Genomic DNA, 18353 nt, shown 5'->3' with positions numbered 1-18353 from the left:
GTAAGAGCTGATCTATGGCCTGTTCGTCGATGGCTGCCGAACGAAGATTGGCGCATTCGTGAGTACTGTGGGGCAGTGCAATGAGGCCGGTGTGAAAACCTACTGTGAAGCCTTGGATAAGGTAGGTGGCCAGGGAAGGGGTGGGGTGTGAAGTGAGATACAGTCCTAACCATAAGATGTTGATTCGGCTTAGTCATGCCCTCTTGTGTTGCTTGACTTCACACAAATTCCTAGGGTGTGCTCTTTGGCATAAAGTGCAGATGTGAAGTAGAGCTGCACAATTGTTAAAAAATCGTGATCTCGATTCACCTCCCCTGACGATCTCTCCTGCTGAGTTTGACGATTCTTTCATATAAACAAGTGGAGAGATTATCTGCTCACTCAGCTGTCAAAAGAAAACATCCAGGCAGTCTGCCAAGTTTAGAACTTGAAACATTGTATCTATCTTCCTTGTTAGATCAAAGGGATAAACTTCTCTGTGTAAACAAATAACCTGGGCAATCTGCCAAGCTTTAAACAACCTGTAAATGCAGGAAGTTTAACCACTTAAAGTCTAAATCTTTTTCTGACACTTCTTAAGTTAAAATCAATATTTTTTGCTAAAAAAAAAATTACTTGGAACCCCCAAACATTAGAGTGTGTGAGTGTGTGTATATATATATATATATATATATATATATATATATATATATATATATATATATATATATATTTTTTTTTAGCAGAGACCCTAGGGTGCAATATTTTATGTCACACTGTATTTGCCCAGCGGTCTTTCAAATGCAATTTTTTGGGAAAAAATACACTTAAATTAAATAAAATAAAATAAAAAAAAAGAAACAGTAAAAAAAAAATTTTTTTTTGTTTTAATGTGAAAGATGATGTTACTCCGCGAGAATCGCGAGAGAATCGTGATCTATCCTCTAAACAAAAAAATCGTGATTCTCATTTTAGCCAGAATCGTGCAGCTCTAATGTGAAGTAGACGGCATTGGCTGAAGTTGCAGGACCCATAGTTGAAGTTGTTACAGATGGCTGCCCCTCCCACGGTTCGGACTGGGCGTCCGAGTTTGTCCACCTGAGGCGTTGGTTCAGGGATCGACTGGCCCTGTACTGTACCTGAGGTAGAGGGGAACTCGAAGGGCCGTCTGATCGCCGTATTGGCGCACCAGGTGGCAGTGTGGGTGGAAGACTGGCAAATTGCACACAGAGGTGAGCGTAAGCCGGCAAAGTGGCGGCAGAAGAGCTCTGTGTCCATGAGACTCCAATCTGTCGTGATCTGGAATTGTGAGAATCTGGCGGCGGCCTTGGCTGAGAAGGAACGATGATAATCGTAGAAGGCGAAACCTCCATACTTGTGGCCCAAGTCTACCACAGTATGGAGGTATAAGTCCAGCTCTTCCCGCCTGCTAGGGGTGGCTGAGCACAAGACATCTCTGAGCATGCCAAAGGCCAGGGTAAATTCGGGGACTGATAGCTTGCGGTTCAGCCTGGGGTCTTTGGCTTTAAGGACCACCGATATGTCGCCCCAGGAGTAGGCCTTATTTTCTGCCAAATCATGCACGGAGATAAGGAGAGAGGCCAGGTTGACGTCCTTGCCGTCCAAAATGTCCTTCCTGATACTGGTTGGGACCAGGTGGGAGGGGTAGACAATGGCGCTTGAGCCTGAGGTACCTGTAGGAAGAGGTGTCAAGGTCTGAGTTGCAGTTGGGTCGGGGACAGCCGTGGCCGGTCGGGCCTCCAGAAGTGCCACCCTGGCTTGGACGTCTGCAACTGAGGTGGATAGAGATGACACCATCGTGTGTAATTGTGAGATGGCCGATGATATGGACTGGAGGGATGCCTGTTGGGTACTGGGTCCTGCTGCTGGTGGGGGGAAGAGGAGTTTGAAGAGCTCGCCTTTCCTCGCTGTGGCGGGGAAGGGGACACCTCTGCGTCTGAGCTCTGCCGTCAGTTTGGGGATAGTCCATCCCCTGAGGGATTGCACGCTGCCGCTTTCTGAGACCGGAGTAGGTGATAGAGGGGCCGTGAAGTCTTCACTGCCGGCCTGGGACATGGTTGCTCTGGTGAGGATCTCTCGAGCTTTATTTCCTGGTTGACTGTAACCTATTGGGGGTGAGATGAATTTCAAGTTTTTTCTTTGATCCGCTGAGTCATACTTACCCGACTTATTCTCCCTTTTTTTTTTACCTGGGGGGATATCGTCCAACCTGGTGCAGGGTGGACCTACTGAACTTTGACTGACCTGAGGAAGATGAAAGGTGACAATTCGTGAAGGGATTGCTAAGTAACTTGAAGCCATGATTTGTATGGTGCTTGCAATTTTGTGACAATGAAATGATTCTAAATGTTTGCCTTGATTGTGAAATGAATGAACTGCATGACAGAGGTGCGGCCTGGTCGTGTCACGATTTGTTCGACCGTGGGCCGGGCTCTGGAGCGTGTATTGGAATGAGGCAACTGACAATATTGGTGCTCCTGGGACGAATCGGTGCTTGTTTGATGCATCTGGATTCGAATAGGAGTGCAGTATTAAATGAAATGAGAGAAATGCTTGTTTTGACCGAGGCTCGAATTGGTTGTGCCGTGTTAGCGACTGGCAACCAACCGAGCTCTGGTGTAGGTATGAAATGTGATCGGAACCAGTGATGCATTGATGCATGCCGTGACGAATGGTGCGCCTCAGATGCGACTGGTTCCGAAACGGTGATGCGTTGTGGAAGTGAAATGGTAGAAATTGCATGACAGAGATATGGGTCAATCCCCCGATGTCTACGATTTAGCTATGATCCGGACTCTGGAGCATGTATCAGAAATGTGGCCAATACTGGGCACGCCGAGACGAATCGGTGCATTTTCATGCGACTGAATTCCTGTCGGAACGTGATACGTGGGACTGAAATGATAACCATGACAGAGGTACAAATGACTGATAACGTAACTCTGGAGCATGTATAGAAATGAGGCCAATCCTGGGGCACGCCGGGATGAATCGGTGCATTTTTCATGCGACTAAATTCATGTCGGAACGTGATACATGGAGATGAAATGATAACCATGACAGAGGTATAATTGACTGATAAACGTACCTCTGGAGCATGTATAGAAATGAGGCCAATCCTGGGGCACGCCGAGACGAATCGGTGCATTTTTCATGCGACTGAATTCATGTCGGGACGTGATACATGGAAATGAAATGATAACCATGACAGAGGTACAATTGACTGATAAACGTAACTCTGGAGCATGTATAGAAATGAGGCCCATCCTGGGGCACGCCGAGACGAATCGGTGCATTTTTCATGCGACTGAATTCATGTCGGGACGTGATACATGGAAATGAAATGATAACCATGACAGAGGTACAATTGACTGATAAACGTAACTCTGGAGCATGTATAGAAATGAGGCCAATCCTGGGGCACGCCGAGATGAATCGGTGCATTTTTTTTTTTTTTTTTTTTTTTCATGCGACTGAATTCATGTCGGAACGTGATACGTGGAAATGAAATGATAACCATGGCAGAGGTACAAATTGGCTGACAATAACGTAGCTCTGGTGCATGTATAGAAATGAGGCCGTAATAACTGGGGCACACCGGAACGAATCGGCGCACCTTTGGTGCGACTGGATTCGAATCGGAGCGCGGTAAGTGACTGAAATGAGAAATGATTTGAAATGTCAGAAATGAGTTTAGAAATGTTTCAGAAATGAGAAATGGTTGGTATCGAACTGACTTGATAAATTGCAATTTTTGAAATGTCAGAAATGAGTTTAGAAATGTTTCCGAAATGAGAAATGATTGGTATCGAACTAACTTGACTTGATAAATTGCAAATTGCGACTGGCTATGGCTGTCTACCGATACCGACATGCTAGAAATGAAGCGACGTCTGCGTCGCAGTGCTGTCGAAATGGTAACATATCGAAAGTACGAGCGATATACATTGCAGTTTGTGAAATGCGAGTGAAACGAAAATTTGAAATCACGGTTTAGTGACATGATATGAAAAACGAAAAGTCCGACGGGACCTTACCTGCGACAGCCAAGCCAGACGCGTGGTACAAACTACGAACGGAAAACGCGGACTTCGAAGGTTTTGAGTACGGAATATCGAATACGGGAACTTGCAAGGCAAGAACTTGCGAACGCTGGTATATCGAATAGTCGGCCTAGTGACGTATATCGCGCACAGGAAACCGACAAGCACCACAGGTGAGCGGGCTGCTTAAATACCCCCCGGGCTCCTCTCATAAATTCAGGCCACCATACTGGCCTTCCTACATATACCTATATATATATATATATATATATATATATATATATATATATATATATATAATATATATATATATATATATATATAATATATATATACACATATTTTTATCTGTGTGGATAGGTGAATGGCCACATCAGTCAGACAGGAAGTCCTCCCCTCTTTAACCCCTCCTATTCAGGAAGTACCTCTGTTTTTTCGCCGGTGTCTGTAAGGTGATGGTCACCAATGTGCTCTGTTTTATGATGTGCTATGCATGTGCATACCAGGAGGTCTGAAAACAGTTCTTCTGTGAATCAAGAAACTGAAATCGCATCCATTGAAAGGGCGGTTAGCTAAAATGGATGGTACCCGAGCCTTGTTGGATGGGAGTACAACCATTTCTGGGGAAAACACACACTGCCAAGAGTATAGGGGTATCTCGGGTTATCTGCCATCTGGCATCAGTGGCTCAGGTTTGCAAGGCCGCTACATGGTCTTTGGTTCATACATTCAGGGTTTTACCAGGTGGATGTCAGAGCCGTGGAGGATGCTGCCTTTGGTTGGACTTTTTACAAATGGCAGAGTAGGTCCTTTGGGATTGATGGTGATGGTCATTGTTGTGTCTCCCACCCCTCAGGTTTTATTGCTATGGGACATCCCACATAGTTATGATTATAACCGGCTCTGTGTCGATGTCTGTGATGTACGATAAAGAAAGTTAGATTTTTTTCTACATACTTACTTGTAAATTCCATTTCTTGGAGTACATCCCAGGACACAGAGGTCCCTCGCCTCTTTCTGGGAATTCATTGCTTGCTACAAATTGGAGGTACTTCTTCTATAGAAGGGGTTATATAGGGGAGGACTTCCTGTCTGATTGATGTGGCAGCGTCCATTCACCTATAGGTGGCACATAACCCACATAGTTATGATAATAACCTTCTCTGTGTCCCATGATGTACCCCAAGAAATTGATTTTACAAGTAAGTATGTAGAAAAAATGTTTTTACTTTCTTTATCGTACATATGTTTCATTATGTTTTCATTTTACAGTTCTGGATGGCAGCATCAGGTTCTGTAATGCTTGTCTGTTAAACTGCCCCCCCTCTTCTGAGTCCATAATGGTAGCATCCACCATCATAGACCATGGCCTGCAGTTTAGGGCTTGCTTATGGTCTTCTCAAACAGTGTTTAGGTGGCCATACCCAGCAGTGGTTGCTGGAAGCACACAGCCCTGATATGCTGTTTGTTCCATTCGTATTCTCCGCACATTTACAATATATGTATCCACACTGTTTTTTTTTATACTAGTAGAAATTTCCTTGGGGACTGGCAAAGCATGATACAACTTGTCAAATAAAGAGGTAATCGTTATTTTTTTTTTTTTTTAATGGAACAGAGTTGTGTAAAATGTTTGTGCAGTTTTCACACATTCAAGCAGAAGTAAGTCACCTGCGTTCTTGACACCATGAATTTATTGATAGGGAAGTTTTGGCTGATTTGTGTTATGACATGTCTGCAATCATTATTGACTTTTGTAAAACTTAGGACTTTGATACTTGTTCATTGTTAATGCTGTTAAGCTGATGATGTGTTTGTTCTTGTAATCACACCCCAGTGTCATCTGTCCTTTATTTTCCCGGTGACAGCTGTTAACATCTTCTTGTAGCACCTGACAGGCTACTGTAAAATAAGAATAATGGGATACTGCTTTAACCCCCAAGCATTCTCAAAGATACTGGCAGGCTGTCCCTGTTAATAAGATAAGCTGATGCAGTTTGTAAATACTGATTTCTATCTCATTACTTTTCTCTATACAGGACAGCACATGCACGTGCAAAAGGGGATGCAGCTGACCAAGCAAGTCAAGCGGCACGGCAAGAATCAGATATTGCAAGAGCAGTAGCAAGAGAGCTTTCACCAAGCTTCCACCAGCCGGGTATGTGTACAAACAAAGAACAATATTTGCCATAAAAGTAAAATACAACATTTTGGCCAGATCTACAGGTGCATCATACACAGCAATTTTATCAAATCTCACAAACCTAATTTGAAAGTCTCAAGTTTTAGGAGCATCAGCATTCAAATATGACATTTGAAATCATGAATAAATAGCCAAGTAACAGTATTAAAGCTGAACTCCAGAAAACCTAAAAATCTCTTTTTCTCTGCTTCTCTGCACTGCTAGACCGGTCCATGTGCCCACCAATGCTCCAGCGGGCAAAGGACCTCTGATGTCATTAAGACCATTGCAGGAACCATAATCCTGCATTAGAGGTCAGGACGCACAGGATTGGTCTACAATCAGAGCATGGGGAGCAGAGGAACAGGTAAATCAAATTGCTATTTCATCCCTGAGATATAAACAGGCAGTTAACTCTTGCAGTGCAGGAGCAGCCCCACTGCAAGGAAGGGGTGATTAGGTTTCCTGGAGTTGAACTTTATTGGCTCACACCTACAGGTGCAATCAAGCACAGGCGCATTTCCATGCGTCACATGTAGGGCAGCCCATTCATTTCAAACGGCTGCTCTACATGAAAATGCAAAAGCTAAGCCCAACTCTTTTCCAAAAGCACACTACATCGTGGGCGTTTGCAGCTGTGTGGGGTGCTAAATGGCAGCATGTTTCTCTGCATGTTGGGATTTTGCTTATGTTCCTGACACACAGCAATGTGAAGCTAGCCTTAAAAAACAGAGGTATTTATAGAGTGATGTCCGGTTCATTAAGAATAAAGTAGAAGGAAGGCCTCTTGCACACAGGGCTTAAAGAACGCAGCTTTTACAGGCATTTGACTTTTTTTTTTCAGCCGATAAACACACCAGTATGTTAGCCTACTGTATGTGGCCATGCACACATTGTTGTTTACAGGCGTATTAGAAGAGCAGCATTTACAAGCTGAAAATAAAATCATATCACCAGCGTGTTGAGGAAAGGGGGTGTTGGGAGTGTAAACACATCTAAATGTGCTTAATCGAGAAGCGTATTTACCCTATATTGTGTAACAGCGCTTGGGAAAAAGTGAAAGTACCAAAAACACAACAGCTGCCGTGCTCAAACGTTGACCAACCACTCTCTACTAATTACAACAACCTATTTACAGCGCTATGTGCATTACCATATTCTGAAAACGTGTATATAGAAACATGTGACCGCAGAAAAGACAGAGTAATCCATCGAGTCTGCCCTTTTTTCATTGTCCCAAACATGTTTGAAGCCATTTACTGTTGACTGTCTCAATACCTCTGCTAGAAGTTTATTCCAAACATCCACTACTCTTTCAGTAAAAAGAATTATATACATAAATTAATGTCCATATATACAGTGATCCTTTGCCACTATTATCCACAACTTCCAGTTCTAAGGTAGGGGTCTCCGAACTGCGGCCCTTTGCTTGCCTTTATCCAGCCCTTGAGATCTTATTCCTGCCACTGATGCCAACAGTGGGGCACTATTCCTTCCAATGACACCAACGATGGGGCACTATTCCTCCCATTGACACCAGCTTTGGAGCACTATTCCTCCCACTGACACCAAAAAAAGGGCCCTATTCCTCCCACTGACACCAAAAATGGGGCACTATTCCATTCACGGACACCAACAATGGGGCACTCGTCTCCCCCACTGACACCAACTATTTCTCCACCTAATACCAAAGATGGGCCATTGTTTACTCCCACTGGGCATATTAAGGCCCCCTAATGTTGGAAGGAGATTAAACTGGCCCTTTGTTTAGAAAGTTTGAAGACCTCTGCTCTAAGGCCATTCAATAAAGTGTCCGTGCAGATACTTTTCATGCAAGTGTCTTCATACATTTTGCTTCAAACACAAACAATGCAATTGTGGTATGGTGCTTTAATTATCCTCCACTGCCATCACAGAGAACTCACCAAAACTATATGACCACCCACTACAGGTAAGTCATAATGCGCTTGTTTATACAGGGTTTTATTGTCACCATCCCCTTCCAGGGTAAACCACTTTGCTTCTCCTTTTACTTGTATTCCATCCACATAAACTCATACCATGTAGAGGAGGGAATGAAAGGAAACCGCCATTGCGTAAAACCTTTTCACCTATTTTTAAAAATCACAAAAAACTACTCACAATAAGGTTATAGTGCATGGGTGTTAGTGATCCTTGGGTACTTGCTCCATGTTAAAATGCCGATCGGTTCCTTCTTGTTCCACGGGTGTATACATCGTCTCTTCCGGGTGTAGTGTGTGGGATGACGACACTTCCGCCTAAACGCAGCGTTTTGTCTTCCTGACATTCTCAAGAGACCAATCCGGGACCCAGTGGAGCCATACTTGCTGATTTCATGCCACCATTTCCAGGTCCCGGATCGGCAGCCATCTTAGTAAGTTCAGCTGCATTTGTTTGTATATTCCACGTGGATTTTATGTTGGCTGTTATGGTTAATTTTAATGGAAAATTAATAATTCATTATATACCATACTTGTAGTGAGCATCTGTCATATAGGATGTCTTTCTGTCTGGATTGAAGAGGGTACTGTGGAGGCTCTGTGAGGTTGGAGTGCTACAATAGGCTAATATCTTTAAGCTTTCTGATGAGTGCATTGTGATGGAGGATTTGCACAAATGGATGCAGCACGCTCCTTTTTTGCTGTACTGGGAAGCACCGTTATTGGAAACCTTTAGTAGATGTCATTTTGGACATTTATTGGACTGATAATATATTTTATAGCATTAGGCACTTTTTGGACACTTAAGTGACACTTTATATGTTTATACGTTTTTGCTTGCATAATATTCAGATGCATTTTATGGATATAGTTTTGGGTATGTTTTTTTATGCACTTTATATGAATTTTTCTTATGAATTTCGAGTGTGTAGCTCCATGAACGTCTTTCATGCACTTTATGTATATATTGTTATTTACTGCACTTAAAGTGATTGTAAAGTCTCAATTTTTTTTCAGTTAAAAATAACAAACATGTTATACTTACCTGCTCTGTTGCAGTGGTTTTGCATAGAGCAGACCAGATCCTCCTTTTCTAGGGTCCCTCTTCGGTGCTCCTGGCCCCTCCCTCCTGTTGAGTGCCCCCCACAGCAAGCAGCTTGCTATGGGGCACCTGAGCCGAGCCACAGCTCCCTGTGTCCATTCAGACACGGAGCCCCGCCCCTTGGCTCCTCATTGGCTGACTGACTTTAATCGACAGCCGCGGGAGCCAATCGCACGCGCTGCTGTCTCAGCCAATGAGGAGGGGAGTCCCGGGCAGCTGAGACACTCCTACAACATCGTTGGAAATAGATGGGGCTCAGGTAAGTATTAGGGGGGAGCTGAACACAGAAGGCTTTTTATCTTAATACATAGAATGCATTAAGATGAAAAAAACCTTCTGCCTTTACAATAGAGCTGCACGATTAATCGTTAAAAATCATGATCTCAATTCAACCCCCCTCACGATCTATATGCAAAATTTCCCATTCATTTATGTAACAAGTGTAGAGATTTCTCTGCTCACTCAGCTGTCAAAAAAAAAAAAAAACATTTTCACAACATTGTCTGCTCTAGTAGATAACTATAAACATTGTAACTTTTTGTTCTTAGATCAAAGAAATGAACTTCCATGTGCAGATGAGGGACGTTTAACCATTTAAAAACTAAGGCCCCTTTCACACTGTCGGAATATTCAGGTCTGCCTGTCAGTTTTGACAGCAGACCTGAACAGGCGCTCCATGCTAGTCTATGGAGCGACAGATGTCAGCGGTGACATATCCACTGACATCCGGCCCGGTCCGATCCGCTAAAATCAGACGGATGCCCCTACGTTTGCATACGTCCCTGGCGGATCGGATCGGGTGAGATCTGATGAAAACAGACATGCTGCCCGTTTTCGTCTGATCTCTCCATAGGAAGCAGCGGCGCTCGACAGGCCCCTCCCCGCTCAGTGAGCAGAGAGAGATGTGTCATCTACCAGCTCAGCGGAGATCAACGGAGAGATCTCCCACTGAGCTGGCGGACTCCGAGGCAGCAGATCCGCCTCGTGGGAATGATGCCTAAACCTTTTTCTGACACTTGTTTCTTACAAAGTTAAAATCTGTATTTTTTGCTAGAAAATTACTTGGAACCCCCAAACATTATATATATTTTTTTGGTCTTTCAAACGCAATTTTTTAGGAAAAAATACACTTCAATGAATTTAAAAAAACTAAACAGTAAAGTTAGCCCATTTTTCTGTATATTGTGAAAGATGATGTTACGCCGCGCGAATTGTGAGAGAATTGTGATCTTTATTCTAAGCACTTGCACTGTGCATGCTCCACTATTTTCCTTTGGTCTCATTCTGACATCACTTCCAGTTCTCGGGCCAAAACAATTTTTTTATTTTTAAGTCAAAATGCAAAAAAAAAAAATTCTTTTTTTTTTTTGCTTTTGCTTTTAAAGGTTAATGAGAGATCTGGGGTCTTTTTGACCCCAGATCTCTCAACAAAGAGGACCTGTCATGCTTATTTATATTACAAGGGATGTTTACATTCCTTGTAATAGGAATAAAAGTGATAAAAAAATAATAAATAAAGAAACAGCGTAAAAATAAGTAAAATAAATAAGATTTTTTTTTTTTTTAAATCTCCCCATCCCTCCTTGCATACGTCGCACCCACATATGTAAACAGTGTACAAACCACACATGTGAGGTATCGCTAATGATCATTAGAGTGAGAGCAACAATTCTAGCACAGGACCTCCTCTGTAGCTCTAAACAGGTAACTTGTAAAAAAATGTTAAAGATTTGCCTATGGAGATTTTGAAGTACTGTAGTTTTTAGCCGTTCCATGAGCATGCTCAATTTTAAAGCATAACATGTTTGGTATTTCTTTACTTGGCATAACATCATCTTTCACAACATACAAAAATTGGGGTAAGTATTGTGTTTTTTTTTTTTTTAATTCATTAAAGTGTATTAAAAAAATTAGGTTTTAAAGACCACTGCGCAAATACAGTATGACATAAAATATTGCAAAGATCGCCATTTTATTCCCTAGGGTCTCTGATAAAATATATATAGATATGTATATATATATATAATATTTGGGGCTTCTAGGTAAATTGCTAGCAAAAATTACTAATTTAAACTTGTAAACAAAAAGTTCCAGAAAAGGCCTGGTCAGCAAGTGGTTTAAAGTGGTTGTAAACCCCATTCATGAAATCTGACCTGGGCACATACATCTGTAGTGTTTACTTATCTCTCTCCAAATCTCTAAGTGCTTTGTCTTTCTGCTGCTCCGTTCCTCTGTCATCAGCAGAGTCACTTCTGACAAGTTCTCTGACACATGAGATAACAACAGTTAAAAATTTGTGTCAGGGAGGGAGCTTAGAGGTAGATAAGTAGAGAGCTTGTCAATTCACAGTACAGCTCTGCATATTCCTTTGTTTCTCTGCCTATGTGGAGTGGGGGTGTGTGCCTTTCCTCCAATCAGCTCTCACACAGTGTAAGCCCAGACTCCACACCCACCCCTATGTGCTGCTGAAATTGGAAGAAAGATTTTTAACATGATGTGCACTTTCTAAAGAATGTAGAAAGGGAAAGACAGCAGATATACATGTAAAACGTATGTAGGGAGATTTCTTTCATCTCTGTGTATCATCTGAGGCTATTCACTTCACTAGCTATAGGAGAGGGTTTACATCCACTTTAATGACAGGCACAAGTAGAAAAGCAGCAATACAGCTATAGAAGAAGATTTGCAGAAATCACAATGGTTCTGCAATGCTGAGCTCCAGTAAGAAGTGTGATCTCTTATATTTGATATCTTAAACCTCAAGAGAATTATAAAAATAAAAATTCAAATTTGTATTCAGACGTTGTCACTTCTAGTCGCAGCAAATGTTTTTTAGAAATTTAATTACAATGCATTTTGTTTCTTTCTATTTCTGACTAGTCTATCACAGGATTAAAGGTAGACTCCAGTCAAGCGTGGACATCTTTTGTTCTCTTTTTTTGATAACTGCCTTTTCTTTATTACGTTTTTCATGATAAGTACAGGGTAACAATGAATGGTGTGTAAAAAAGTCAGAAATTGTATGGAGCAAGAGAGTGACATAGCAAGCAATTTTACAGACTTATTCCATTGAGGGGAGTGGCAAAAAAAAAATACTCTTGTCAAAATAAAGAATAAAATATGATAGACTTTCTCCTACTACAGCTAATATGTTCAAGTATATAAAGTAGCGATCAGAGAAGGTATGTTAGATGCAGCAGATCATAGTATTCAGAGAGCAATGCAGGGAAGTCCTCTCGGACTATTCAAGATTAAAGTAGAACTATAGGAAAACTTTATTTTTCATATTGGATAGAGTAAGGGAGGGTTATAACCCCTGTCAGATTTTTTTCACCATCTGTGTCCCATTGTGGAGATTTACCTTCACATCCTGTCCCATAGCCAAACAGGAAGTGAGAGGAAATCCTTACAAATTAAGACAATTCCTTGAGGAAACCCAGGTTACCAGAACTAGTGTCCCCATTGGAAGATTTCCCCTCTATTACTTTACTGGGGACAACACAAAATGTGGGATTTTCTTTTACTTTCAATGATAATGGTAAACAGGACAAATAGAGAGGGTGAATCTCCTTAACGGGGGCACACGCGGCAATAAAAACTGGCAGGTGTTCTAATCCCCCTCCACTCTATCCAAAACTAAAAAAAAAAGTTTTGCCTTTAGTTATACTTTAAGTGCTAGACACACATATCTGTACATACAGTAAATAACCATACCTAATGCAGAAGAATAAAGAATGAAGAAGTGAAAAGAGGAAAGAATCAGTAGGATCAAAGGATCAGTGTAGGATCAGTTTGGTGCAGAAAAGGAAAAGAAACCAAATGAATTTCGATCTTTGTGTGTAATCCTGTCTGTTCGTTAGTCTGGCTTCAGTCGAATGGTCTGGCTGGAAAACCAGCATTCGCTCAGCTGCTGCAGCCATTCTCAGTTGAAACATTTGATATGTTTTCTATTTTCTATTGTGAATAAAATACGGATGTATGAAATTTGCAAAGCATTGCATTCTGTTTTTATGTAGATTTTTTTTTTTTATGTCAGATTTTATTTTTTCAAAGTTTTTATAACAAATACACAATAACAAAAAAAAGAAAACTTTCAAAGAATCCATCAGCATCAGTACATTTAGTTTATTACCAACTAGTTTTTCAAAAGTATTCAAATATGTTTTAAAATATTCATTAAAATGTATGTAGATTTTACAAAGCGTCCCAACTTTTTTGGCATTGGGGTTGTATCATCATCAGCAGAAGAAGAAATGGTATGGAGCTAAATCTGGAGTTTGATATCAATAGAATAAGATTTTATACTGATTTATATAAAGTATGTACAGTCAGTCCCCGGGTTACAAGCAAGATAGGGACTGTAGGCTTGTTCTTAAGTTGAATTTGTATGTAAGTCGGAACAGGTCAATTTTTTCTTGTGTGTAACTCCAGCCAATTTTTTTTTTTTTTAATGTTTTTTGAATAGCATAGGGAAGGGTTAACACCCATGTAAGATTTGCTTTGCTGTCTGTGACCCTGTTCAGAAGATTTCACCTCACTTTCTGTCCCTAAGGCAATTGGGTTTAGAAAATTTGGGGTTGTAGGGGGAACAAGGATTGGTGATAAAGCTTTAGTGGAGACACCTTTTTCCCATAACTCTTATGCCCTGTACACACGGTCGGATTTTCCGACGGAAAATGTGTGATAGGACCTTGTTGTTGGAAATTCCGACCGTGTGTAGGCTCCATCACACATTTTCCGACACACAAAGTTTGAGAGCAGGATATAAAATTTTCAAACAACAAAATCCGTTGTCGGAAATTCCGATCGTGTGTACACAAATCCGACGGACAAAGTGCCAAGCATGCTCAGAATAAATAAAGAGATGAAAGCTATTGGCCACTGCCCCGTTTATAGTCCTGACGTACGTGTTTTACGTCACCGCGTTTAGAACAATCGGATTTTCCGACAACTTTGTGTGACCGTGTGTATATAAGACAAGTTTGAGCCAACATCCGTCGGAAAAAATCCTAGGATTTTGTTGTTGGAATGTCCGATCAATGTCCGACCGTGTGTACGGGGCATAATACTTACCTGCTCTGTGCAATGGTTTTGCACAGAGCAGCCTGGATCTTTGTCTTTTAGGGCCCCACGTCAGCTCTCCTGGCCCCTCCCTCCTGCCGGGTGCCCCCACAGCAAACAGCTTGCTCTGGGGGCACCCAAGCAGGCGTGCTTCTGACCCACAGCTCTGTGTGTCCATTCACACACAGAGCTGTGACTTGGCTCTGCCCCTCTGTCTACTGATTGGCTCACTGGCTGTGATTGATGCTGCCAAAAGCCAATCAGGAGTGCAAGTCCCCGGAGAGACAAGGCTGGATCAAGAGGGGGCTCAGGTAAGTATTAGGCGGGGCTGCTGCACACAGAAAGTTTTTTTACCTTCATGCATAGAATAGTAAAAAACCTTGTGCCTTTACAACCACTTTAGGTGGATGCCATTTAGCTTGCCACAACACTGGGTGTCATAAACTATTTTTTGTTTTGTTTTTTTCTTAAAGTCATTTTTTCAACTTTCCATCTCTTAAATCTTCTGCCCTTGTTGTTTTAACTTTGGGTAGTAAAACATTTTTTTTTTCTGTTAGTAAATACCTTATACAGCCCACTTCCTGTTTCTTGTTTGGTAAAAAGCCTAGGCTTATGACATCATGCACAGCTCCCTCTCTCTCACTTTCGTGAGAGTTTGCCTGGAAGGGAGGGGGGTAAGTCATAAGAGGGCCAATGAGAGCTGCAGAGCTGGAGGTGTGCCTCTGTGTGTCTGTGTGAATCCAGGAAGTGAACAGGCCGAAGCTTCAGCTTCGGCCCACATTTAAAATGGATACAGCCAGACTCAGTGGAGGGAGATTTCTGCAGCATATTTGGCAAGTACAGAATCTCATTATATATAGAATAATATGCAACGTGGTTGGGGGGAAGCTTCACAATGGTAAAGATGTTTTTATTACAAATTATGTGAGCAGTTCCTCTTTAAATTTCTATTTTACTTTTAAATCTCAGTGCTGCTGATCTCCTCAAGCTTCTTTCAGCCACTTTCTGCCTTTGTGAGCTTGCACCACTGTCAGGTGCACATCATTGTTCCTGACTGGCTTCTTGATAGAGACAACAGTTGACCAATGCCCAACCAAGCACAGAATAATCTCTATCAGGGTTGCATGTGATAGGGTGAACATGCAGAAGCACATTTGGTAGACAGCTGTCACTGTAAAACAGGAAGTGCCTGAACAAGGTCTTTCATGGTAGAATCACCAGGTACTTTTAAATTTATACTAAGATTGAAAACAACTTTTGAAATTGCATGAACATAATAACTTACAGAATATGAGATTTTACTAATTGGGTTTAGATTTGCTTTAAAGCATTATGGGGCGTACACGCGGTCGGACTTTTCGGCTACAAAAGTCCGATGGACCAAATCCGGCGGACAATCCGATCGTGTGTGGGCTTCCCCGGACTTTCAGCAGACTTTTCCAGTCGCAAATCTGACGGACTTTAGATTTGGAACTTGCTTCAAATCTTTATGTCATAACTCCGCCGGACCCAGAAATCCGCTAGTCTGTATGCTAGTCCGAAGGACAAAAACCGACGCTAGGGCAGCTATTGACTACTGGCTATCAACTTCCTTATTTTAGTCCGGTGTACGTCATCACGTACGAATCCGTCAGACTTTTGTGTGATCAAGTGTAGGCAAATCCGTTGGTTAGAAAGTCTGCCGCAAATCCGCCAAAAGTCAGTCAAAAGTTTGTCGTACGGTCTGTCGGACTTTTGTAGCCGAAAAGTCCGGCCTTGTGTACGCCCCATTAGTAAACCGCTGCAATAAAAAAAAAAACTTTCCACAGCAAAATAATAGCATAATGTGCTAGTATGCATTGCATACCAGCACATTTTGAAATACCTTAAAATAAAACCCTTCAGCTGTCACCACTGAGAGGGCTTCTATCTTCCTGTGGTCTTCCTTCTGGGTTAGTGGACTCCGGCTGTGTGAGTTGCCAGTGCTGCAATGACGTCACTCCTGTGCATGCACACGGAAGCCCTCGGTTACGGCACGGTTACGGATGCCGGACCTTTAGACTGATGTCATCAGCTGCATCCAGAGTGAATATCTCCTAAACGGTGCACATTTTTAGGAGTTATTCGTTTTACCTACAGGTAAGCCTTACCATAGGCTTAACTGTAGGTAAAAATTACAAAGCGGACTTTACCACCGCTTTAAGCAGGCTAAAACTGACAATCATTGATCCACACGCACAATGCTTTGATCAGCTTTTGAAAGGTGCCAGTGCATTTGTGCCATAGGATTTGGCTTAAAAGGGTTGCATTTTTTTCAATCGAAATAAATATTTGTTCTTTTCTCTGACTGCCTACTGTAAAACAAAAGAAATTGTTTCACATAGACCCTGGCCCATTTGTAACAATCACTCGCTCACAGTGCACACAAATATCATCACTTTCTGATGACAGCATTGTTTACTACATGGTGTGCAGATACACAAAGGTTCATTGTTTCTATTGTCTCAATTTCAGGTTTCTAATTGGGCCTTTAATTAAGCTAGCCAATGTGGGTACATTGTGATCCTTTAAAAATAGCAAGCTTTGGCAAGAATGAAAAATCTGCCTGCAAGTGATGTAGCAGGTGAAAATTAACATTGTTCCTCATTAAACGCACAGCTTCATGTTACTTAGAACAGTTTTTTTTTTCATTCAACTTGGTAGTACATTGGCATCCTTTCAGAGTTGCAGCAGCTCTGCCCTTAAAGTAACTCTGTCCCTTGAAAAAAAAACTAAAAAAGTGCTCCTGGAAAAGAAGACCATTAATATTGTCTCTGGTGGGTGGTAAATTCCCAGTACAGTACCTTCAAGAACTCCAACGTCAGGCATAAACTTTGTCATCCAATACTTTTGGTTGTGTCAGATGTCTGGTCCCCTGCCATGCCCTTTGGTTCCATCCTTGGGTCCCTAGGTCATTGCAGGGCTGGCCAGGAATGTTGAATGCTAAAGATGACTCTGGAGGCTGTAGCTCTCAACAGCAAAGTGAGGACTCGCCTTTTTTTGAATTTTTAATTTCAAGCGGCAGTCACTTCATACTAGAGCTGCACGATTAATCGTTAAAAAATCCTTATCTCGATTCAACCCCCCTTACGATCTCTATGGAGAATTTCCCAATTCATTTATACAACAAGTGTAGAGAGTTCTCTGCTCACTCAGCTGTCAAAAGAATAAAATCGGGCAGCCTGCCAAGTTTTTCACAACATTGTCTGTGCTGGTAGATAACTATAAACATTGTAACTTTTCGTTCTTCAGATCAAAGGAATGAACTGTAAATGAGGGAAATTTAACCACTTAAAGACTAAACCTTTTTCTGACACTTGTTTCTTACAAAGTTAAAATCAATATTTTTTGCTAGAAAATTACTTGGAACCCCAAACATTATATAAATATATTTTAGCAGAGACCCTAGGGAATAAAATGGTGATTGTTGCAATATTTTATGTCACACGGTATTTGCGCAGCGATCTTTCAAACACAATTTTTTGGGAAAAAGTACACTTCAATTAACCACTTCAATACAAGACATTCATACACCCTTCCTGCCCAGACCAATTTTTAGCTTTCAGTGCTCTTACACTTTGAATGCCAATTACTCATTACTGTTATCATAATGGGGGATTTTAATTATCCAGACATAGATTGGGCGGAGGGAACCGCGCATTCATTTAAGGCTCGCCAGTTCCTTAATGTCTTGCAGGACAATTTTATGGGTCAGATGGTAGACGCACCAACTAGAAATAAAACATTACTGGATCTACTGATTACCAACAATACAGACCTGATCACGGATGTGGAAATGCGGGGCAATTTAAGTAACAGCGATCACAGGTCAATTAGTTTAGTATAAATCACACAAATAGGAAACATAAAGGGAATACAAAGACACTGAATTTCAAAAGAGCCAACTTCCCTAAACTACAAACCTTGCTAAAAGGCATAAACTGGGATAAAATATTAGAAACAAAGAATACGGAGGAGAGATGGGT

General features: G+C 41.6%; 1 protein-coding gene across 1 annotated transcript in view; it reads left to right on the top strand.

Moving 5' to 3' along the window:
- The window catches only part of JPH1 (junctophilin 1), a 202385-nt gene that overhangs the window by 131285 nt on the left and 52747 nt on the right, over positions 1–18353 (top strand). The window contains exon 3 of the mRNA XM_073631818.1: positions 6083–6201. Coding sequence (XP_073487919.1) covers positions 6083–6201 — 119 coding nt within the window. The remainder of the gene's footprint in view (positions 1–6082; positions 6202–18353) is intronic.

This window comes from Aquarana catesbeiana, linkage group LG05, assembly GCF_042186555.1.
Source record: "Aquarana catesbeiana isolate 2022-GZ linkage group LG05, ASM4218655v1, whole genome shotgun sequence".
NCBI classification, from domain to species: domain Eukaryota; kingdom Metazoa; phylum Chordata; class Amphibia; order Anura; family Ranidae; genus Aquarana; species Aquarana catesbeiana.
The sequence above is the reverse complement of the archived record's forward strand: the minus strand, read 5'-3'. Positions and strand labels throughout refer to the sequence as shown.